Here is a 23,853-nt window from a genome sequence, read left to right as displayed (position 1 = left end):
AATGCTCTGCACACATAATAATAATAATGGTATTTGTTCAGAGCTTACTACGTTCCAAGCACTGTTCTAAATGCTGGGTTAGATACAAGTTAGTCAGGTTGTCCCACATGGGGCACACAATTTTAATCCCCATTTTACAGATGAGGTAACTGAGGCTCAGAGAAGTGAATTGACTTGCCCAGAGTCACACAGATGACAAGCGGCGGAGCCAGAATTAGAACCCATGACCTCTGACTCCCAAGCCCGGGCTCTTTCCACTGAGCCATGCTGCTTCTCCTACTACTGATGGATTGACTGATTAGGATTAGAACTCAAACCCCCATGAGTTCCAGAACCAGTAGAAAAGTGTCAGATGACAAGAGTAATAATAATAATAATAATGATGGCATTTATTAAGTGCTTACTATGTGCAAAGCACTGTTCTAAGCGCTGGAAGGGATACAAGGTAATCAGGTTGTCCCACTGGGGGCTCACAGTCTTCATCCCATTTTACAGATGAGGTAACTGAGGCACAGAGAAGTTAAGTAACTTGCCCAAAGTCACACAGCTGACACCGGGATTTGAACCCATGACCTCTGACTCCAAAGCCCGGGCTCTTTCCACTGAGCCACGCTGCTTCTCGTTAACTGGAGCAAGGATATTAAAACCACATTACCTGAAGTTGTTTCATGGTCATTTTGAGGTTGACACGTTTTACCACCCGGAGTTTTCAGAAAGCCTTCATGGCACGAGCATTGTGCAATTCCAAATCTCTCCTCGCAGATCTGCTCACAGCCTCCATTTTTATAAAGGCATGGATTTGCCCCTAGTGACAAAGGGACGGGACAAGAAGTAATCCACACCTAATTGAACTTGCGCTGATGTCATCTACCTAAAACGAAGTTGATGTTCCAATTCACAGCATACGTTAGATTGTTATTTGTGATCCAAGCACTGGGCCCCACAAAAAAAACCACTGATTGTCAGCCAAGTTTCTAAGACCGTATGAATAATTTCTTTTTTTTTTTTTTCAAAATAAACATTTTGGAAAAGTCGCTTAGCAGGTCACTTAAACACTTAACTTCTCTGTGCCTCAGTGACCTCATCCGTAAAATGGGGATTATGACTCTGATCCCCAAGTGGGACATGGACTGTGTCCAACGTTAATACCTTAATACCCCAGCACATAGAACAGTGCTTGGCACATAATAAGAGCTTAACAAATACCATAGAAAAATTAAGAACTGATAATAAAGCTCAAGTATTGGTAGGATTCCAGATTCCCAATCTAATTAGACAGACAATTCGAAAATCAGGATCAATCTTAAATTAAAGATTTCCAGGAGTTAAGAGTCTGATTTCTTTTCCATTTTGGAATAAAAGAAGCAGGGTGGCCTAATGGAAAGAGCAGGAGCCTGGGTTCTAATCATAACTCCACCACTTGGCTGCTGTGTGACCTTGGGCAAGTCACTTAACTTCACCACAAGACTTATGTATACATATGCAATTTATTTATTTGTATTAATGTCCACCTCCCTTTCTAGACTGTAAAATCACTGTGGGAAGGAGCTGTGCCTACCATCTCTGTTATATTATACTTTCCCAAGCACTTAGCATAGTGCTCCACACAGAGTAAGCACTCAATAAATTTGAATGATTGGTTGATTGATTCTCTGTGCCTCAGTTACCTGATCTGTAAAATAGGGATTAAAACAGTGAGCCCCATGTGGGATTTGGACTGTGTCCAACCTGATTATCTTGTATCTGTTCCAGCGTTTAGTACAGGGCCTGGCACATAATAAGTGCTTAACAAATACAATTTTAAAAAATCTGACCAATGCCTAATATTAGAAGCAGCACATAAGAAGCATCCCGGCCATGAGAAGCAATTTGGCCTCATGGAAAGATGAGGGTTCTAATCCCAGCTCCGCCACATGTCTGCTGTGTGACCTTGGGCAGGTCACTTAGCTTCTCTGTGCCTCTGTTACCTCATCTGTAAAATTGGGATTAAGACTGTGAGCCCACGTGGGACAGGGACTATGTTCGACCTGATTACCTTCTATCTACCCCAGCGCAAAGGACAGTGCTTGGCACATAGCGCTTAACAAATGCCACATTATTATTATTACTGGTCACCTTTAACAAGTTGGAAAAATTCTATGAAGGCCTGATGACTCATTGCACAAGATCAGATCCAGACACCCCCATTGCATTGGTCTAAACAGAAATACCGAAGCATCCTAAGAAAGCCAACAGATACTCCCAGGTTAGAGAGCAGCCTCACACCATCGTGTACGTACCCGGTTTTGCCAAAGGGTGAACTACGACCACCGAAGAAGGCCTCAGCATGCCGCCTCGAAGACGAACCTTATCTTCCCCGGTCCTCTTGTTCACCCTTACTATCGAAGGCCTAGCCCAGTCAGAGAACCAAACGTGATCCTCAAATACGGCTAAACTGAAGGGTTGACCTGGAAGTAATTCACCTTAATTAATTACAGTCCATCTTTCCGTGGAAAATTAAAAAAGCCAGCTCTGCCATGCAAACGCGGTATTCTTCATTAGGAAAATGGTTGACAAAATACCCTCTTTTATGCTACTGCTAGTCATGGCGTTAGCTTCTTGGGACCTTGTTTTTAGTCCTGTGGAAAGAGTGCTGCTCTGGAATTAGGAGACCTCTGTTCTAGTCCCAGTTCTGTCCATTGGGGCTTAGCTGTCAACGGTGAAGATTTTTGATCCCCCCCCCCCCCAAAAAAAAAACTCATAGGGAGTCTCGCAAGGTGCAGAGGCCCAACAGCAATCCTGAAAAATAACTGGCCAAAATGGACAGAGAAGACTACAGCTGTTCCCAAGGCAATAACCTGCAGGTTATGGCTCTACAGTAGCACATCGACACTATGCTGGGTTCACTTCAGTCGTAAATGGGTCCTGCTCATAAAAAAGCTCCTCAAGCATATCACAAAGGGCTGCCCACCTTCCTTACTAATTAGTTACCACCTTCTGTGCCCAGTGGGAACATGACTGGTGGGGGGAGAGAGAGGGTCAGTAGGCTGAGTCTCACGATGGGCAGCCTTGCCAACGTTGCCCGTGGGAGACTCCAGTGTCAGTGTCAAGCCATTCCCATGCATCTCATTTCATAAGGAAGCACGGCCTAGTTAGAAGGACCTGGGTTCTAATCCTGGCTCTGCCACTTGTCTGCTGTGTGACCTTGGGAAAGTCACATCACTTCTCTGGGTCTCAGTTACCTCATCTGAAAAATGGGGATTAAGACTGTGAGCCCTATGTGGGACCGGTAATGTTAAGTCTAATTTGATTAGTTCTTATCTACCGAAGTGCTTAGAACCATGCTTGACACATAGTAAGGGCTTAACAAATACCATCATAATCATTTGCTCGTATATGCCAGAATGCATTAGGCACATATTAGGATATTAGGTATATTATGTACATTGTCAAAGAGTTAGTCAAATTAGTTTAATTGCTAAAACATGGTCCCTGCCATACCAGTCCAAAAGAGTCACAACACTCAACTTCTAGATCTAAATCCTATTCTATGGTCAAGAGGAATGAGCAGTAATAGAGAAATAGTAGACATTAATATTTCAGATTACGGAGCCAAAACCATTAAAATGCATTATAAATGCCTAAACCTTATTACAGTTTCAAGGCAGTAGCATAATCTAGTGGAAAGAGCACAGTCCTGAGTCCCAGGACTCAGGAGGCATGAGTTCCAATAATCACCCTGCCACTTTCCTGCTGTGTGACCTCAATTTACTTAACTTCCCTGAGCCTCAGTTTCCCCATCTGTAAAACTGATATAAAAGATCCATCCTCCCTCTCACTTAAACTGTGAGCCCCACGTGTCAGGGTCTGCATCCAATCTGCTTAGATTGAAACTACCCCAGGGCTTGACATTTAATAGGTCTGGAAAAAACATTTTCCTTTTAATGTTCCAGTTCTAAAATAACTGAGAAAATGTATTTCATTGTCTTAAAAGATATATTTTGCTACTTTTATTTAATCCTGGAATAATTCAATGTTAATTGTTTTAAGCTTCTCTATCAATCAGCCGATATTTGGGCGGACCACTGAAAAATGAATCTCTGGACCACTAAGTGGCGCTACTATCACGCTTGCTTATTTTGTTTGATGCTGAAACTAAAAATAAGTGGTTGTAAAAGGAAATATTAACTCAAATACTGACTTAATAAGAAATGACAATAGTAAATAGCATGTCTGCCATGATTTTTCAGCTCACAGAATGGTGGCTCTTCCTGTTCTCTAAGAATCCCAAAAGAGGGCCTTTCTTAATGCCTCGTACCGTGAAGAACGTTTCTTTGGTCGTTCAAGTTCCTTTGGAGAATATCAACACATTCCATTCATATTCCATATATTTAATGGATAATACAAATCTAAAAGTTTAGCCCACCTTATAATAATAATAATGGCATTTGTTAAGCACTTCCTATGTGCAAAACTCAGTTCGAAGCGCCGGGGTAGATATGAGGTAATCAGGGTGTCCCAAGTAGGGCTCGCAGACTTCATCCCCATTTTACAGATGAGGGAACTGAGGCCCAGAGCCCAAAGTCACACAGCTGACAAGTGGCAGAAGTGGGATTAGAACCCACAACCTCTGACTCCCAATCCCGGGCACTAGCAACTAAACTACACTGCTTCTCCAATGCAAGAATGTCATTGTGCATGGCACATATCAAAAAACCTGATTTCCACATGTCCTGCACATCGCCTAGGCACTAGGGTCTGAATCTTTTAAGCACTCTGATTATCCCCTAGCCCGGGCTCCAAAGCACTTGAGTACACGCTGAAGCAGTGTGGCTCAATGGAAAGAGACCAGGCTCTGGAGTCAGAGGTCATGGATTCAAATCCCGGCTCCGCCATTTGTCAGCTGTGTGACTTTGGGCAAGTCACTTAACCTCTCTGTGCCTCAGTTACCTCATCTGTAAAATGGGGATTAAGACTGTAAGCCTCCCGTGGGGCAACCTGATCACCTTGTAACCTCCCCAGTGCTTAGAACAGTGCTTTGCACATAGTAAGCACTTTTGGGAGAAGCAGTGTGGCTCAGTGGAAAGAGCACGGGCTTTGGAGTCAGAGGCCATGGGTTCAAATCCCAGCTCCGTCAACCGTCAACTGTGTGACTTTGGGCAAGTCACTTAACTTCCCTGGGCCCCAGTTCCCTCATCTGTAGAATGAGGACTAAAACTGTGAGCCCTTCTAGACTGTGAGCCCGTTGTTGGGTAGGGACCGTCTCTATATTTTGCCAACTTGTACTTCCCGAGCACTTAGTACAGTGCTCTGTACAAAGTAAGTGCTCAATAAATATGATTGAATATCCACTTATAATTTATTTTAGTGTCTGTCTCCCACTCTAGTCTGTAAATTCCTTGTGGGCAGGGATAGCGTCTACCTACTGTATTGCAGTGAACTCCCACCCACTTTGCATGGTGCTCAGGACAAAGTAAGCAGGAAATAAATACCATTGATCACTGAATGGTCAATCATATCACTCTAAGCTATTAATGATGACATTTTGCAAAACCATCGTGGCTCAGTGGAAAGAGCCCGGGCTTTGGAGTCAGAGATCGTTGGTTCTAATCCCAGCTCCACCACTTGTCAGCTGTATGACTTTGGGCAAGTCACAACTTCTCTGTGCCTCAGTTACTTCATCTGGAAAATGGGGATTAAGACTGTGAGCCCCACATGGACAACCTGATCACCTTGTAACCCCCCTACACAGCGCTTAGAACAGTGCTTTGCACATAGTAAGCATTTAATAAATGCCATTAAAAAAAGTTTTATCATCCAAACTGCCATAACTGCCTAAAACATCCCACCACCGCATGTGAAATTTAAATCGTTCACTTCTATTTTAGAAAAGTTTGAATTAAGAATAATATAGCTTTTTTCAGCTCATCACAGTAGAAGTTGTCAAGCTAGGATCATTTGTATTTGAAAAAATCTACACACTACATGCTCATACATACAATCGTCAGTATAACGCAGGCAAGTAGTCAGTGCTTAACAAATACCACAATTATTACTATGTAAGTAAGTAATCGACCACCCCAAAACCTCACCTACATCATTCTGGGCAAGTATTCGCCGTTGAGAGCCATCCAGGTTGGCCGTTTCGATAACAGACTTCTCAGCATCACACCAATACACCTTGTCAGCTAAGTAGTCAATGGTTATTCCGCTGGGCCGGATGAGATCGGTATTAGCTATAACCAAACGGTCAATACCTTGCAGGGAAGAACTTTCAATTCGTGGATTGGTCCCCATATCAGTCCAGAATAATCTCCTTTAATCAACAAAACAATCAAGAGCATTGATTGAGTGCCTACTGTATGCAAAACTCTGTAATAAGCGCTCCGGGGAGTACAACAGAGTTAGAAGACAGATCCCCTGCTCTTAGGGAGAAACAAATAAAATTGTTATACAAAGTTTTCTTCATCTTATTGTTAGCAAATCTGCACTGTTTGTATCTGTTGGATAAATAAAACACTGCAAAGCAAATTTAGATTACCTATCTCCCGGACAGCATCTGTTCAAAGCATTTCTAACTATTTGTCAACATTCTTGATCAAAATGTGCAAAGAATCCTGTACTCAGGTCCTTCCAGGAGAAGGAGGAGACTATTTTAAGTGGTTTTTCTCAACATGCAATTATATGCACGGTTTAAGGCTTTGGTTACTTATTTATAATTTTAAATGAAATATTGATGCATAGTAAACTCATCTCTCCCATGAGCCCCAGAAGAGATAGGGACTGTATCTGACTTGATTATCTCGCATCTACCACAAAGCTTAGAATAGTGTTTGACACATAGTAAGCCCTTCACAAATATCGTAGTATCATTGTTATTAACAAGTACCATGATTAATAATTATATTCATTTATTCATTAATTCAATTGTATATATTGAGCACTTACTGTGTGCAGAGCACTGTACTAAGCACTTGGAAAGCACAGATACAGTCCCTACCCAACAATGGGCTCACAGTCTAGAAGGGAGAAACAGATAACAAAACTAAACAAGTAGACAGGTGTCAGTACCATCAAAATAGATAGAGTTATAGATATATTCACACACACACATACACACACACACATGTATATATATATATATTTATATATGTATATATAAGAGGGCACATAGTACACCTGCAAAGGGCAGAAATCTGCCATCATGATTGATATTTTCCTTTACTGTAGCTTTTGGTAAATTCTGGCAAATTCATCATTAACAATTTAGAATGATATGACTGACCATTCAGGATTCCCCTGTTCCTTCAGTCCTCTTCAACATCTTCAGCATCAGTCAGTCTTGAGTTAGGAATTTGTCTTTTATTTTCTATTGCTTTACACACTAATCCTTAGTCTCTTTCCTTGAGGGCCCTCACCCCAAACTGGGATTCTCTGAGGGAAAGAAACCCAGGGAAAAAACCCAGAAAGAAGAATTCTTTCTAGAGTCTCTTTTCTCAAGGACATTCATTGAGTGAACAGTGAGAGGAAGACTACATAATAAGCAAACTTCCTGAGAGGGCTAAAAGCTGAAAAAACCACATTGGGTGACGAAAGGTACATGCTGTTTAGCTTCCCTTGAGTTTGACTGCGGCCACAACGGATGGTGAAAGCTTTTCCTCAGATGTGAGGTGTGCCTGAAAAGGCGGGTGGTTTAAGAGAACTTTTTTCCCATTCCGTCCATGAGTTGAGCAAAGTATTCCTACAATATTCCTACTATAGGTCTGCTCAGTCACTCCGAGTGCTACCAACAGTGTTTTTCAATCAATCGATCAATCAACCGTATTTATTGAGCACTAACTGTGTGCAGAGCACTGTACTAAGCACTTGGGAAGCAGCATGGCTCAGTGGAAAAGAGCACAGACTTTGGAGTCAGAGGTCAAGGGTTCAAATCCCGGCTCTGCCAGTTGTCAGCTGTGTGACTTTGGGCAAGTCACTTCACTTCTCTGGGCCTCAGTTACCTCATCTGTAAAATGGGGATTAAGACTGTGAGCCCCCAGTGGGACAACCAATCACCTTGTAACCTCCCCAGCGCTTAGAACGGTGCTTTGCACATAGTAAGCGCTTAATAAACGCCATCATTGTTGTTATTGTTATTGTTACAAGTTGGCAACATATAGAGACGGTCCCTACCCAACAGTGGGCTCAAAGTCTAGAAGGGGGAGACAGAGAACATAACTAATATCCTGGTATAAAATCCCGTCCACAATCCACAGGGGGGTGATTCGCATAAGAAACATTTGATCAGATTACCCACGTGGCCTATCGGATCTACGAAACGCTAGTAGAAGCAGTTGAATTATGACCTGCTAATGAGCTGCATCCCCTCTGACTGACATCTGCCAGTCATACGGTGCAGTCCGACTCTGGCCTGGGCACCGGTTTCCTCCCCAACCCCAGAACCTTGAATGCCCCGGGCCTCCATCTCGCCCAGCATCTCAATTCCTGTAATCTGAGGTAGAGACTCCACGGAGGGGACAGGGAGGTCGCTTCAGGAGGAGTAGGAGCCGGAGAGCGGTGAGGCCGTGAAAAGTCTCTCCTCCCTCTTCCCAGGCACCACCCTCTTGGCCCAAGGCTAATGACTAACGTGATTTCAGCTATGAAGACAAACGATCGGAAGCCGATATAAGCCATTCCTTCATCGGATCATCTTGAAGGACCACACCAAATTAAGACGTCATAGAGCGAACTGCACCAATCCGTTATAAAACCCACAGTAGGGCAGAGTTTGAGCCTGATTTATTTTTCCAATAACAGAGAAAGATTACAAAGGAAATTTTGAGATTATTAACCTTTTTCCATTCTTTTTACTTCTCAGGAATATAAAACATGTATGAAAGGAAAAATTTACTAATCTGACTGATCTCTGGAGATTCTCCTTTGGAGTTGTAGGCTTATTTTTCTATTGTTCTATTTTCCTTTGTTTCCTCACTTAATTCAATCGTGCTATAGCCGAGAGACAAAGGAGCGAATGGCAGTGGCTGGAATTAGTGGGTTTTTATGGTATTTGTTAAGTGTTTACTATATGTCAAACAGGTCTAAGTGTGGGTACCTTCAAGTTAATTAGGTCAGACACAGTCTCTGTCCTGCTCTGAAGCTCACAGTCAAAGCAGGGGGGAGGACAGGTAACTAACCCCCATTTTAGTTAAGAAAACTAAGGCACAGAGAAGTGACTTGGTCAGGGTCACACATCAAACAACTGGCAGAGGTGGGATTAGAACCCAGATCTTCTGACTCCCAAGTCTGTGCTCTTTCCAATAGGCCATGCTGCTTGAAGTTGTTCAAGTTATAACTAAAGAGATAGACAAATAATTCCTTCCAGTCCTAGGGACTTCAACGGTGATTCCTCGCCTGGAGTATACCAATACCTGGAATGCATCACTAAACAATCGGACGGCGTGCGGAACATATGCCTGCTAATTTACATGAGTGGGTTCCCATTCTTTAGGTGTTTAATTGATCTAAGCATCAACGGAATTTCTCAGGCTCTCTGATGAAGAAGTGCATCTTCAAATGGAATTTAAAGCCTCAGTTAACCCACTAACTAGCCCAAGCTCTGCTCAGCTACTTGAGGGACCGATTTTCCATTCTGCAGCATGGCACACGGATACTCAACAAGAACCATCCTCCTGCAGTTCTTACTTAGCTATTGGATGAACAGCAATTCCTCTTGGCCGAGAGATGTCTTCAGCAATGATCGTTTCTCTGTGAAGTCCGTTCAGATCGCTCCTTTCAATGTGAGATTTCCTGAAATGCACCCAATATAAGTTTAATAATATTTAACATAGGCTTCACTCTTTTCTGTTGGCAGCTACGTTCCTGTCTTATTTTGCTACATGCAATTTTGCATCTAGCAATCAAAGATGACCCAGAAATTTGGAACTAAACCAACCTTATAGTCTCTTTTAAATATGGCCTAATGGAAAGAGCACTGAGAGTCAGAGGACCTGGGTTCTAATTCCAGCTCGGCCACCTGTTTGCTGTGTGACCTTAGGCAGGTCACTTAACTTTTCTGTGCCTCAATTCCCTCATCTGCAGAGTGGGGATTCAAAACCTGTTCTCCCTTCTACTTTTACTGTGTATCTACCCCAGTACTTAGTATGGTGCTTGACACATAGTAAGTGCTTAACAAATATTATCGTCATTATTAATATCATTATCATAAGTCTCATTACTATTATCATCAGACATATATTTCACAGATGTTCAGATACCACAGTTGTCTGAACACTTGGTTAACCGATAAACATTTAGGCTGCTGGCAGTTAAGGCCCATGATGATTTTCTTCCATAAGATTTTGTGGGAGTTGAGATAGTTCTGTTCTATTACGGACGGGTATTTATACACAAAACAGCTTGTCCATGGCTGAATCTACCTGCAATAAGTTTGTCTCACAATCACCTGAGCTTTCAGGCCGCTAGTGATATCTGACTCAGAGAGTGATGGGGATATTTGAGAATTACTACATCTTTTGTTAGAATTTATCATGAGGAGGATGAAAAGCAAAAGGATCGAAAAGGGAACTGGTGCAGGTGGTATTTTTGCTGAGAAATTGGATCCTTGTACAAGCTTCCTGATCAGCTTAGGATCCTGATCAATCAGTTGTACCTATTGAATGCTGTGTGCAGAGCACTGTACTAAACATGTACCTAATAGATAGCTTATTCCTTAGAAGGTTGGGAGCTCTGCCCTTCTCCAGTCACCCTGTTGCCATCTTGTCAGGGATCTGGGCATTAGTGCTTCAGCCAAGGGGCAAGACAGTGGGAAGACCTGAAATACAGTCTGTCACACAGCTACATAGCCTGCCATCGGAGTTATTGAGGCAAACTGGGACTAAATGACTCATAGAACCGAAACGTCATCTGTGTTTTCAAGATGTGATCTTTGCTAGCCTTGGACTTGCACTTAGCTTAAGTATACCCTGGCAGATTCTAGGGGAAAAATACAATTTTCCACTCCCCTTGCCCACCCATCCAGAAAAACTTTCTCTCCCGAGATTACACTTGCCCGGAGCAAATGCAGACAAGGCATCGTTATGTCTTTCACATCAGGTTGGGAGACAGATCTAGTTTGTGTTGATTAGCTTGGAGACAGAACAGTGGCAGAGCTGTGGACTTGGAAATTTTTGCAAGGCTATTTCAGTGCTGCTTTTACCCTAGACCTGCAACTCACAATACATAAAATGATAGGTGGGAACGAGAGGGAGTGAAGCCTTGGGGAAAACAAGGAGAAAGAGGGGTAAAGAGATGGTTATAGGAAAGGCAACAAAGAAGAGTGTAAGGAGAGGGAAGGGAAGAGGATAGGCAGAATATATCCTAGTAAAGCTCTGAGAACAAGTGAAGGTCAGAACGTCTTTTGACATTCAATTTGGGTAGGATTTTTAGGTTCTTTTCAGTGTTAATCTGAGTTTTGTGCAAAATAAATAAAGAAAAATAATCTAACAGGTAGTTGTTTCAGAGAAGGAGTGCAAAAATGTATTCGTCAAGCTCCCTGAAGTATCCAGAGTATTTCCAAAATTCCATTAGAATCCGCTAGAAAGCAAATATCACCTTCAACTACAGATACAGGAGCAGAAGCAACAAGAGAAAAAAAGATTCATATATGTTCAATCAAATGCATCCTATAGGGAGCATCTTAAAGTAAACTCTTCAATCTGTTTTCCTCTATATTCTCCAATGAAGCTCTATTGACTCGAAAGATAGTTTGATTATAAGACCATTTTTGTCTATTGTATATATTCACAAAGGGCCGAAGAGAGCAGAAGATTTTAACATACAACATCATTTTCAGTTCTTTTTGCTGCCCTGCATCGATGTAAAAAAGGAAAACGTACCCTCCATCAGTCCAGTAGAGTTTGCGGCCAATCCAATCCACAGAAAGACTTTCTGGAAAATCTATTGCTTCATGAATAATTCTTTCCCGCTCTGAGCCATTCATATTAGCTCTCTCTATCCACTTCAGTACAGTGTGAGCAAAGTAGATCTAGGAAAGCAAAAAAAGGATTCTCACTTCTGATCGTTTCATACATTATTTTTAGCATTTTTGAAATAGAAGACAAATTCTAATCATTTAACTTCGTGGCTTTGGTGTAAGTTTGAAGTGTATAGTATAGTGTCTAGTAGTGGTAGCAATAGTATTTGTTAAGCACTTACTGTGTGCAGAGCACTGTAATTTCACTGTTCCCTGAATGCTGACTTTTGATTTTCATCAAAATCAAAGTACTGTGTTACTAATCAATTATATTTATTTATTTTTCTTAAAATGATGCACAAAATCTGCATTGGTGTTTTAAAATCGGCAAGTATTTGGCTTTGGAAAAGTCTGTATTGGTTGAAAGAAAAACAGCAATGAATTCCCTTTCCACAGGTGTGTTAAGGCAGCTATTTCTCCCCAGACCCCCTAGAACAAGAACAAGATTCAAGTCTCTGTGGATTATGTAGTCTCAGATTTTGATTTGGGGCTGAGGATGTGAAAAAGATATTAAAAATATGACTGGAAGTGTCGAGGTAATAACACCCCCATGCCTATCACATTGGGGGTACATAGTCAAGCACTTGAGCTAAATGAATTTCAAACCATTTCTGGGTCCCTTCATTCCCTTTCAGCCAACAGTAATGGCAATGGGGCAAGCACAGGAGTTGAGGTCTGGAGTAAGCATATCGTCATTGTCCTTGCAACACTTCCATCCGCTCTCATTTTTAACAGCCTTACCTTATTTTCAACTGGATCATGATCCAGGGCTAAGACCACTCCCATCTGCCAGTCAAGCAGGCTTCCATAATCCGTCCCATCAAAATTGATGCGTCGGACATCTTGACTATTTGCAAACAGCAAAAATGGCGTGGGTCCTGTTAACCAAATTGGACACCCAACCTCATTTGTGAAATCTTTTAGAGCTTTACAGGCACTTAGAAATACACTTCTTTTTCTCCTTCTCTGCCTCTCTCTTTCCTAAAATCTATAACCCATCAACAAGATGACCAATGATCATATAAAGCATGAGTGATCTGACTGTCACAACCTTCTTGTCTCCTGCAGATTGAAATGTGTTAGCCACATTTCTGAAGATAACTGCTTATTTTCATAACCCCTTTAGACTAGACAGATCAACCAATGAGGCATAATTAGTTGGGGAAGTATTAATAAAACATTTTTTTTTCTCCAGGCTCAAATCATTTTGCATTGACTGGGATACGATCGATTAGGACCTATTTGATCCAAAGAGACAGTCTTTGCAGAATCAGCAAGAAGCTTTCTGGATTTCTGGGCATAAGAAACCTTGCCAACTCTGATGATAATGATGATGATGGTACTTGTTAAGCTCTTACTATGTGTCAAGCACTGTCCTAAGCCTTGAAGTAGATACAAGTTAAGCAGATTGGACACACTCCCTGTCCCACGTGGGGCAGGCGAGGTAACTGAGGCACAGAGAAGTTAAGTGACTTACCCAAGGCCACACAACAGACAAGTGGTGGGGCTGAGATTAGAACCCAGGTCCTTCTAACTCCCTTGCCCATGCTCTGTTCACTAGTCCATCTGCTTCTCTAAAGTCGATTGTATTGTACTCTTAGGTAAGTGCTCAGTAAATACCACTGATTGATTGATTAAGTAGAAGTAAAAAAAAATTGGTATATTAGCATGTGGCTGGGAATAGCAAATTTATTAGAAGAAATAATAGACAGTACTTTGGAAGAAAAGAGTAAATGAAGTATGTCATTTTGGTTCAATTTCCTTAAGGGTGAATAACTTTTGTCAGGGAATTTGAATTAGGTCTTTCCCTTGAGGGTGTCTGCTGGGTGACCTTGGGCAAATCACAACTTCACTGTGCCCCAGTTCCCTCATCTGTAAAATGGGGATGAAGGTTGTGAGCCCCATGTGGGACATGGACTGTTTCCAGTCTTATTAGCTTGAATCTACCCCAGAATTTAGTACAATGTGGGGTATACAATAAGCACGCAATAAATACCATAAAAGATATTTCCAAGCGTTCTAGTTCTTTCTCACTATGGGAATAATAGAGAATTTAGGGTATCCACTAACAACCTCAGTGACCCCTTCCAACCTTGCATTTGCTTTAGGATCTTAAGTTGTTTCAGACTAACTACTGATGGCTTGTACTAAGGGTAAATAGCCTACCCTTAGCCCACATTTAAGAACATGTGATAATTAAGAAACTGAGGGGAATAGTTTAATTACCATCTCCTTTAAAAAAAACTAACTAGGCTGATCAGAAACCTCAAACTGGTTTCAATCTCCTGGTTTTAATTTAGAGAAGCAGCATGCTCTAATGGATAGAACCCGCGCTTGGGAGTCAGAAGCCCTGAATTCAAATCCCTGCTCTGCCACTTGTCAGCTGTATTATCTTGGGCAAGTCACTTAACTTCTTTGTGCCTCAGTTTCCTCATCTGTAGAATGGGGATTAAGACTGTGAGCCCCATTTGGGACATGGACTGTATCCAACCTGATTATTTTGTATCTGCCCCAATGCTCAGTATAGTGTCTGACACATAGTAAGCACTTAACAAATACCATTGTTGTTGTGCTGTTGAGTCATGTCCACCCCATAACAATAATAATAATAATAATAATAATGGCATTTGTTAAGCACTTACTATGTGCAAAGCACTGTTCTAAGCACCGAGGAGATTACAAGGTGATCAGGTTGTCCCACAGGGGGCTCACAGTTTTAATCCCCATTTTACAGATGAGGTAACTGAGGCACAGAGAAGTTAAGTGACATGCCCAAAGTCACCCAGCTGGCAATTGGCAGAGCCGGGATTTGAAACCACGACCTCTGACTCCATAGCCCGGGCTCTTTCCACTGAGCCACGCTGCCTCTCTAATAATAATGTTGGTATTTGTTAAGCGCTTACTATGTGCCAAGCACTATTATAAGCAGTGGGGTAGATACAAGGTAATCAGGTTGTCCCACGTGGGGCTCACAGTCTTCATCCCCATTTTACAGATGAGGGAACTGAGGCCCGGAGAAGTTAAGTGACTTGCCCAAGGTCACACAGCTGACAAGTGGTGGAGCTGGGATTAGAACCCATGCCTGGGCTTAGCGACGCCATGAACACATCTCTTCCAGAATGTCCCACTTCCATCTGCAATCGTTCCGGTAGTATATCCGTAGAGATTTCTTTGTAAAAATACGGAAGAGATCTACCATTGCCTCCTTTTGCACAGTAAATGAGTCTCTGCCCTCAACACTCTCCCATGCTGAGGCTGCCCAGCACGGGTGAGTTTTGACTTGTAGCAGATTGCCTTCCACTCACTAGTTATTTCCCAAGCTAGGAATGGAATGGGTATGCCTCTGCTTGACTCTCCCTCCTGTAGTCGAGACTGGTAGAGTACTGGAAACTCTCCAGGTGTGACCCTGAGAGGGGAACAGATGCCATTAAAAAACCAAAAAACTTTCCAAATGAAAGGACAGCCCATGCCTCTATATCATACCTGTAGCTGTGCATCCCTTTCCATCCTTCTGTAGCTTATAGCCATGAAAACAACCACACTCCCAGGTCACTGGACTTAAGGAGTTGCAAATCTGACTACAGTCACCATTATTGGGAGATGTACAACCTGAAAAAGAGCACTTATTAAGGTCATTCTGGACTGCACAATCATGTTTATGTGGAAGAAAACTTACAAATGCAATTCAAATCTAAGCATATGGTTAAGCAATTTTCTTGAAAGCACCGAGCCAGGCAGGCGGACTTCGGCATCCATTGATTTCTCTGTGCCTCGCTTTCCTCATTTGCAAAATAGGTATTTAATACTCGTCCTCCCTCCTATTTAGACTGTGAATCCCATGAGAGATGGGGATCGAGTCCAAACTGATTAGCTTGTATGTACCCCAACACTTAGAGCCGTGCTTGACACATAATAAGTGCTTAACCAGGGTCTTAATGATTATCCTTAAGCAAGCCCAGCACTTAGTACAGTGCTTGGCACATAGGAAGCACTTAGCAAGCACCACAATCATCATTATTATCAGTATTATTATTCTGATTTCTAGTTTAGGACTCCATCTACCAAATGCTTCTTTCTTTATCCAAGAAAAATGCCATTTTCATCTATCTTAGCATCATCATCATCATCATCATCATCATCAATCGTATTTATTGAGCGCTTACTATGTGCAGAGCACTGTACTAAGTGCTTGGGAAGTACAAATTGGCAACATATAGAGACAGTCCCTACCCAACAGTGGGCTCACAGTCTAAAAGGGGGAGACAGAGAACAAAACCAAACATACTAACAAAATAAAATAAATAGAATAGATATGTACAAGTAAAATAAATAAATAAATAAATAGAGTAATAAATATGTACAAAAATATATACATATATACAGGTGCTATGGGGAAGGGAAGGAGGTAGGATGAGGGGGATGGAGAGGGAGACGAGGGGGAGAGGAAGGAAGGGGCTCAGTCTGGGAAGGCCTACCATAAGGTTAATTGAATTCAACTGAGAAACAGTCACAGCCTGTCCTCAGGGAGTTTGAATTCACTTCCAGCTAACACCTAAAACCTCAAATCCCATTCTTTCAAAGGAGGCTGTTGAACTGAGTCAGGGGAAAAAAAACCCATACTCACCCACCAAGTAAGTATAAGTGGATTTCTAAACAGAACTTGCCTTCCCTTCATCTGTGGAGACCATCCTAAGTGCTGCTTCTCCATGGTCCCCTATAAAAAAGGAGGAAACAGCCTCCCTTCTTCTTATGTATGCTGCAAAACTGGGGTTAGGAAAGCAGTAAGTAAAGGAGAAACAGATCAGGAGGAGAGCAGGGATTCCTCTCAATGTTCGGCTTTGGTAAGGCTGAATTCCAAGTGCCTCCCCCCAAACAATCAATCCTTCATATTTATTGAGTACTTACTGTGCTAAACACTGTACTAAGCTTTTGGGACAGTGCAGTAAAATAGATTTTGGTAGACAAGTTCCCTGCCCAAAAGGAATTTACAGTCCACTGCCCTCACTTTTTTGTGTGGTATTCGTTAAGCACTTACTGTGTGCCAGGCACTGAACTAATCACTGGGGTAGATCCAGGGTAATCAAGTTAAACACGTTTCATATCTCACATGGGGCTCACAGGCTCAATCCCCATTTCAAAGATGGGATTACTGAGGCACAGAGAGGTTAAGTAACTTGCCCAAGGTCACAAAGAAGCCAAGTGGCAGAGCCGGGATCAGAACCCAGGTCATCTGACACCCAGGCCTGTGCTGTTTCCACTAGATCACGTTGTTTCTCACCTTCCACCTGTGGTCAGTAAATGTAAGTGGGTCAGTTATTATTATGATCATTATTCTAATCAAGATTGCCCATGCAAATTATCATGAGGTGCAGTTTGAACTTGGGGCTTTAAGCCAAAGCAAAGGTGAAAATACTTACCACTGCATGTTTTCCCATCTCTTTCAAGCACTGAACCTTCAGGGCAAAAACACCTCGGACCTTCTGAGGTCAAAACACAACCATGGCTGCACTCAGTGTAACTGCTTTCACAGAAAACGAGTTCTAGTCGAGAGGGGGGAATAGAAACAAGGTTAAATCTCCTATCAAGAGTAATCCTGGTGTACTCCATTTGCTGAAAATGAATAATTAATCAAAGGCATTTGGCAAATGAAACGTTATATAAAGAATACGTTCATGAAGAACTGACATTAAAAATCAGCATGGCCTAGTGGAAAGAGCACGGGCCTTCGAGTCAGAGGAGCCAGGCCCTAATCAATCAATTAATCAATCTTATTTATAGAGCACTTACTATGTGCAGAGCACTGTACTAAGCACTTGGGAGAGCACAGTACAACAGATTTAGCAGACATGTTCCTTGCCCAAAACAAGCTTACCGTCTCGAGGGGGAGACCCAGCTCCACCACTTGTCTGCTGTGCGACCTTGGTTCAGTCGCTTAACTTCTGTGCCTCAGTTACCTCTTCTTTAAAATTGGGATTAAGACTTTGAGCCCCATATGGGACATGGGTTATTTTCAATCTGATTATCTTGTTTCTACTCCAGCACTTTATACAGTGGCTGGCACATAGTAAGCACTTAACAAATACTAGACTGTGAGCCCGTTGTTGGGTAGGGATCATCTCTATATGTTGCTAACTTGTACTTCCCAAGTGCTTAGTAAGTGCTCAATAAATACGATTGAACGAATGAATGAATGAAATACCATTTTTTAAAAATCACACCACCATGACAAATGTAAAAATAAACATCTTAACAATAGTAAGGGAGATAGTTCGGATAAATAACAATAATAATAATAATAATAGCATTTGTTAAGTCCCATGTATCTTCTGTATCTTAGAAGAGTGCTTGATGGTAAACATTCACAAATACTATAAGAACATATTTAATAATCAGGAAGGAAAAAAGTCAGCTTCGATAATCTGTTAAGCGAGACCGACAGGTCTACTTTAATACGATATCATGTAGGATGCCTTTTGGGGGTCACCTCCACCTATAATGATCTGAATTCTATCTGACTATAATTAATGTTACTTACTGAGCATTTACTACTGTGCTAAGAGCTTGGAAGAATACAACAGAATTAGCAGACATGTTCCCTGCCCAATAATGAGCTTTCAGTCTTGCCACAAGGACATCTACATACAAAATAGAGGTAGGTAATGAAAACCAAATGCAGCTCCTCAAAGTAAAATCAACCGAGGAACTGCAAACTTAGCCAGTCCCCAAAATTCGACCCATGAAAATCAGCATGATTGACCCATTTGGAGTGGGCAAGTTATTGGACCAAGGGGCAACCTCTTTCGTGCACAGCACAATAATAGGAGGTGCAGAACAGATTTTGTATAAAATTAATATTTTGAGCCAACATTATCTAGGGATCTAGCTTTACCACAAAGAGAAATGTAGGGAAACATTTCAGTGGATTTAATACTGTTTTGAACAGTGTTCTACGTTGTGTTTTTTTCACACATTCTATCATTTTTTCCATTTTCTTCATCCTGTATTTTAGATTTCTAAGGACATGTGCACACATGCTTACTGCTGTAACTTACCATGACAATTTTTTCCATCAGGAAGCAGAATAAATCCTCTAGGACAAGTACAGTAATAGGATCCAGGGATGTTTTTACAGCCCAAAGTACAGCCATGATTCCAAAAGCCACATTCATTGATATCTGACAAAAAAAAAAAACACCCAAAACCAAAAAAATCATTAAATTGCCTTTTGGAGGGGTATATAAATCATCCTCAATAATGTAATGTAATAACACTAGCTTAAAAAAAGAAGTCTACATTCGGGAACTTTGTAACATTCTATAGCTCACTGAAGGAAAGTTTTTGCTAGCCCAGGCAAATTTAAATTAATGATGATGAAAAGCATGCCAATGAATGTTTAATATTCATTGTCTTATTTAAATTCCTCTGGGATGAGGTAGAAAAATAGTCAGTGAAAAACCCAGTAGTGGTTCTCCCTATGAGCCATGATATAAAGGGCCAATATGAGCCAGTCCAATCTTCTTCTGACCTGAAACAAGAGAAAAACAAAGAGGAAAAAAAAATGGAAAAATGGATAGGTGAATAAACAAGTGCTTGAATAGAAGAAGAAAAAGAATAGAAGAATAGGAGAAACATTAGAGCACAGGTCTGAAGATCATGTGTTCTAATCCTGGCTCTGTCACTTGTCTGCTGTGTGAGCTTGGGCAAGTCACTTCACTTCTCTGTGCCTCAGTTACCTCATCTGTAAAATGGGGATTGCGAATGTGAGCCCCAAATGGGACAGGGACTGTGTCAAACTTGATTTGCTTGTATCCACCCCAGGGCTTAGTACAGTGCCTGGCACAAAATAAGAGCTTAACAAATACCATTATTATTATTAAAGTATGTTAAATAATATGCACAAAAGCGATTGGATTGGCTTTGAGACCATAAGCTCTGAAGGGGTAAAAAAATGTTGGGGTGAAATGACTCGTGGTCTTAGAAAAAAAATGAATCGGGGAGAGCTTCCTGGAGAAGGTGAGTCTTCAGGAGGGTTTTGAAAATGGGAAGAGGTGGGTCTGGCAGATTTGAGCAGGGATGGAGTCTCAGGTGGGAAGAAGGGAGTGAAGAAGGGGTAAGGAGATGGGAGAGTTGAGAACAAGGCTTAGTGAGACGACGAGCTTGGAAAGAATGAAAAAAGCAAGCTGGGGTCTAATGGAAAAAGAAAGTTGATAAGAGGGAGGGAGCTGTTGGAGGGCCTCAGGAGCTTCTGCGTGAGAAGAGAGGAATGTGCAGCCACTGAAGATATTGGTTTGGAGAATGGAAAGAGAATGAGGAGTTAAAGGAAAAACAAAATTGTGAGCTTTGGGAACAGGGAGGATATTGGTATTTTTGTCTTTAATAGGAAAGTTAAGTGGAGGTGTGGATTTGGGAGAGAAGATGAGGAGTCCAGTTTTAGACACATTGAGTTTGAAGACTCAATGGGATATCCATGTGGAATTGATCTAGAGACAGGAGGAAATGCAAGATTGTAGGAAAGAGGTGAGAGGTTGGGGTTAGTGAGATAAACTTGGGAAATTTTCCATATAAAGGTATTAGCTGAAGCAGTAGTGCGATTAGATAAGCTCCCCAGGGGACTGAGAGTAAATTGAAAAGAGAAGGGGATCCAGAATAAGGTCTAGAGGTTAATCCACAGTATGGCAGTGGAAGGACAGTAATCTGCATTTTCCAAAATGACACTACAAATGGTGAGTGCTATATAAGTGGACCACTCCAAACACTTGATGGGTACTTAAAAATTGTGCAGCATCATGTTTCTCAAGTTGAGCGTACAATCTCAGGAGTCCAGCTTTTCTGAGTGTTTTGGACTTCGAATATAAGACGTAGCTGGGACCCACAGGCAGAGAATCTTGCAAATAAAAGTTGATGAAATGTTATCAACTTTCCCAGATTGGGGTTGGTTCCTAGAACTTGTTTTTGACTGCTTCTGCGTGAGATCAATTTGATCATCAAGCGCCTGTTTCCGATTCCTGGTTTCTTTCTTACCTTCACAGTATCTCCCGTCTTGGCTCAAAACATATCCATCTGCGCAATGGCACTGAAAGGAGTTGGCGTCCGGCTCACAAATGCTGTTTCTGCAGTTTCCTTTGCTCAAGTTGCACGGTTCCTCTTCTGGAGGATAAGATAGTTACTTAGATTGGCGATTGCTTTTGAATTCCTGGAATGCATCTCTTTGAGACCTTGATCAATGGCGTCTATCTCGCTGCCGGCTCCTCACCCACATCCTGCCTCTGGCCTGGAACATCCTTCCTCCTCAAATTCTACAGACAGTGACTCTCCCATCCTTCAAAGCCTTATTGAAGGCACATCTCCAAGAGGCTTTCCCTGACTAAGCCCCGCTTTCCTCTTCTCCCACTCCCTTCTGCATCACCCTGACTTATTCCCCTTGTTCATCCCCCTCTCCCAGCCCCACAGCACCAAAACGAATATTCACACATAAACAAAAGTTCTGAAAATTCATTACTTAAAAAATGTAGCCGTAGAATCCAAAATTTGTGTCATTAATTTTGAGAGGAAGTTACCATTCCACGTTTTGTGGAGCATTTCAGAGAATCCTGTGGAAAGTCTTAATTCTTTTAATGAATACCTGCAGCATTTCCAGGAAATAAAACAGAATACCTTTTTAAAGAATATGACTTTTAGACTGTGAGCCCACTGTTCGGTAGGGACTGTCTCTATATGTTGCCAAATTGTACTTCCCAAGCGCTTAGTACAGTGCTCTGCACACAGTAAGCGCTCAATAAATATGACTGATGATGATGATATGACAATCAGGATGCTCTGTGTAAATCTGAGAGTTTCAGTCACCATTCTACCCTTGAGGATGCTTTTGAAAGGAAGTGCAGTCTTTATATTTGATGCCGGAACAAAATGACTGAAGAAAATTACTCTCCCCCACAGCCCTCACATCAGAAACTCATTTTTAAACTTATACCAGATAGGACTAGAGTAGGGGTGTAGGGGGAGATTTTTCAGCCCAAGCACTACTTAACTAACACGGTGAAGTCACTAAGGGTTACCACATCTGGTAAAGAGTGAGGCTGGGGTGGGAGCCAAAGAGAGAGATGTTTCTGTGCTTCTGGCCATGGTAGCTCACAGTAGCCTCAGAGCCTGCCACGAGAAAGATTTTGCAACTCCCTCTTTGGTTGCCCTCTGGGCCACAGCTTGCAGGGAATGCTTATTTCATCGGCAGCAGGCTCCAAGGCACCGTCTCTGGAACTGCAGCTATTTCCACCGATCAGTCGACTAACTCTGTAGCCTCAAGTAATTCATTTGGTAAGTCGGATAGGGCCCCGTTAGTCCCTCTAGACTATAAGCTCGTTGTGGGCAGGGAATGTGTCTGTTTATTGCTATATTGTAGCCTCCCAAGAGCTTAGTACAATAGAACAGTGCCTTGCACATAGTAAGCATTTAACAAATACCACTATTATTATTATTATTATTATTACTACAATGCTTTGAAAACAGTAAACACTTAACAAATATGATTGACTGACTGACTGACATTTTGGCTGGGAGGAACACAGGAGTACAAATTATGTTAAGGTCAGTTTCTCTTTAGGACTGTCATTTAAAGATACAACTTTCTTCAAGTCCTTAATTAAGACCATGTCCCTCTCTTCCTTAATTTTTAAGAGTTTCATCAATCTACTAGCCGCTCAGGAAACTATTATTACTGTTGACGTTGTTGTTGTTGCTACTATTGTTATTATTTTATTACTTAAGCACTTACTATGCAGCAAACGCTGTTCTAAGAGCCGGTTCAATGCATTAGAGTTGGCCTTGACATCAAGGAGCTTCATGTTATATCACATTGTCCCATTTTTCCAGGAAAAAGAATAATTCTCAGAGGGGATGTTTATTTGGGGGCTGATCTTTCTTAATTGGCTGTTAGGTAATGCAACCCAAAATCCACCAGATAATCAGGCTGCTCTTGCTCAGCAGCTCTGCCCAGGCAGTCAATATTGAACATTTTTGTAACTTTTTTTTTTAAAGTCCAGTCATTTGGATCCAGTCTTCATTCCCTGGAGCTCCACCTTCTCTGCAGCCTTTCAAAGTCCCTCTCCCTACAGCCCCCAAAGTTCGTGCCAATCCAGAATTTGGAGTTAAAGTTGGGCAGGACTTATAGCCAAGAAATAACAGCATTTCACCTTGCTACTTCCAGCTGAAAGATTGAGAAGCAGGATGGCCTAATGGAAAGAGTGCAGGCCTTGGAGTCAAGGGAGCTGGGCCCTGATCCCACTTTTGTCATTTGCCTGCTGTGTGACTTGGGACAGGTTACTTAACTTCTCTGTGCTTCAGTTTCCTCATCTGAGGGACAGGGACTGTGTTTGAGTTGATTATCTTCTACCTAACACAGTGCTTGGCACATAGTAAATGCTTAACAAATATTATTATTATTATTAGCAACTGATGATCCTAAACCTGGCAGTGCCCATAGTTAGTGGTAAAAGTTTGAGCAAGGTTTAAAAAAAGCTCAGGCCAGTGGTCATTTTACCCAAGTGATTTTTGAAGCCTTTGAACACTTGCCTAAGTCCCTAACTCCTTACTCAACTTCAAATACCACCCTTCCAATTCTTCTCAATTTACCTGTTTCTGTGAATCTTCAAAACCAAGTTGGAAATGCATTCTTGGGTTGGTTGTTGTTTTTATTATTATTATTAATAATAATAATTGTGGCATTTGTTAAGTTCTTACTATGTGCAAAGCACTGTTCTAAGCACTGGGGAGGATACAAGGTGAACAGGTTGTCCATGTGGGGCTCATAATCTTAATCCCCATTTTACAGATGAGGTAACTGAGGCACAGAGAAGTTAAGTGACTTGCCC

At 41.7% G+C, this 23,853-nt stretch overlaps 1 protein-coding gene and 1 non-coding gene across 2 annotated transcripts in view; both read right to left on the bottom strand.

The window, feature by feature from the left end:
- EGF (epidermal growth factor) overlaps nt 1–23,853 on the bottom strand; it is a 96,336-nt gene that overhangs the window by 38,232 nt on the left and 34,251 nt on the right. Inside the window, exons 6-15 of the mRNA XM_038755131.1 lie at nt 21,011–21,136; nt 19,042–19,164; nt 17,407–17,529; nt 15,473–15,598; nt 12,731–12,867; nt 11,853–12,001; nt 9,661–9,765; nt 6,072–6,295; nt 2,280–2,447; nt 656–805 (exon numbers count right to left, since the gene is read on the bottom strand). Coding sequence (XP_038611059.1) covers nt 656–805; nt 2,280–2,447; nt 6,072–6,295; nt 9,661–9,765; nt 11,853–12,001; nt 12,731–12,867; nt 15,473–15,598; nt 17,407–17,529; nt 19,042–19,164; nt 21,011–21,136 — 1,431 coding nt within the window. The remainder of the gene's footprint in view (nt 1–655; nt 806–2,279; nt 2,448–6,071; nt 6,296–9,660; nt 9,766–11,852; nt 12,002–12,730; nt 12,868–15,472; nt 15,599–17,406; nt 17,530–19,041; nt 19,165–21,010; nt 21,137–23,853) is intronic.
- LOC119936011 lies at nt 15,268–15,405 on the bottom strand. The gene has a single exon (XR_005453606.1). It is a non-coding gene; the product is annotated as a small nucleolar RNA SNORA7 (small nucleolar RNA).

The sequence above is a fragment of the Tachyglossus aculeatus genome, chromosome 12, assembly GCF_015852505.1.
Source record: "Tachyglossus aculeatus isolate mTacAcu1 chromosome 12, mTacAcu1.pri, whole genome shotgun sequence".
NCBI lineage: Eukaryota > Metazoa > Chordata > Mammalia > Monotremata > Tachyglossidae > Tachyglossus > Tachyglossus aculeatus.
Note: the sequence above shows the minus strand (reverse complement) of the source record. Positions and strands in the feature narration are given on the sequence as shown.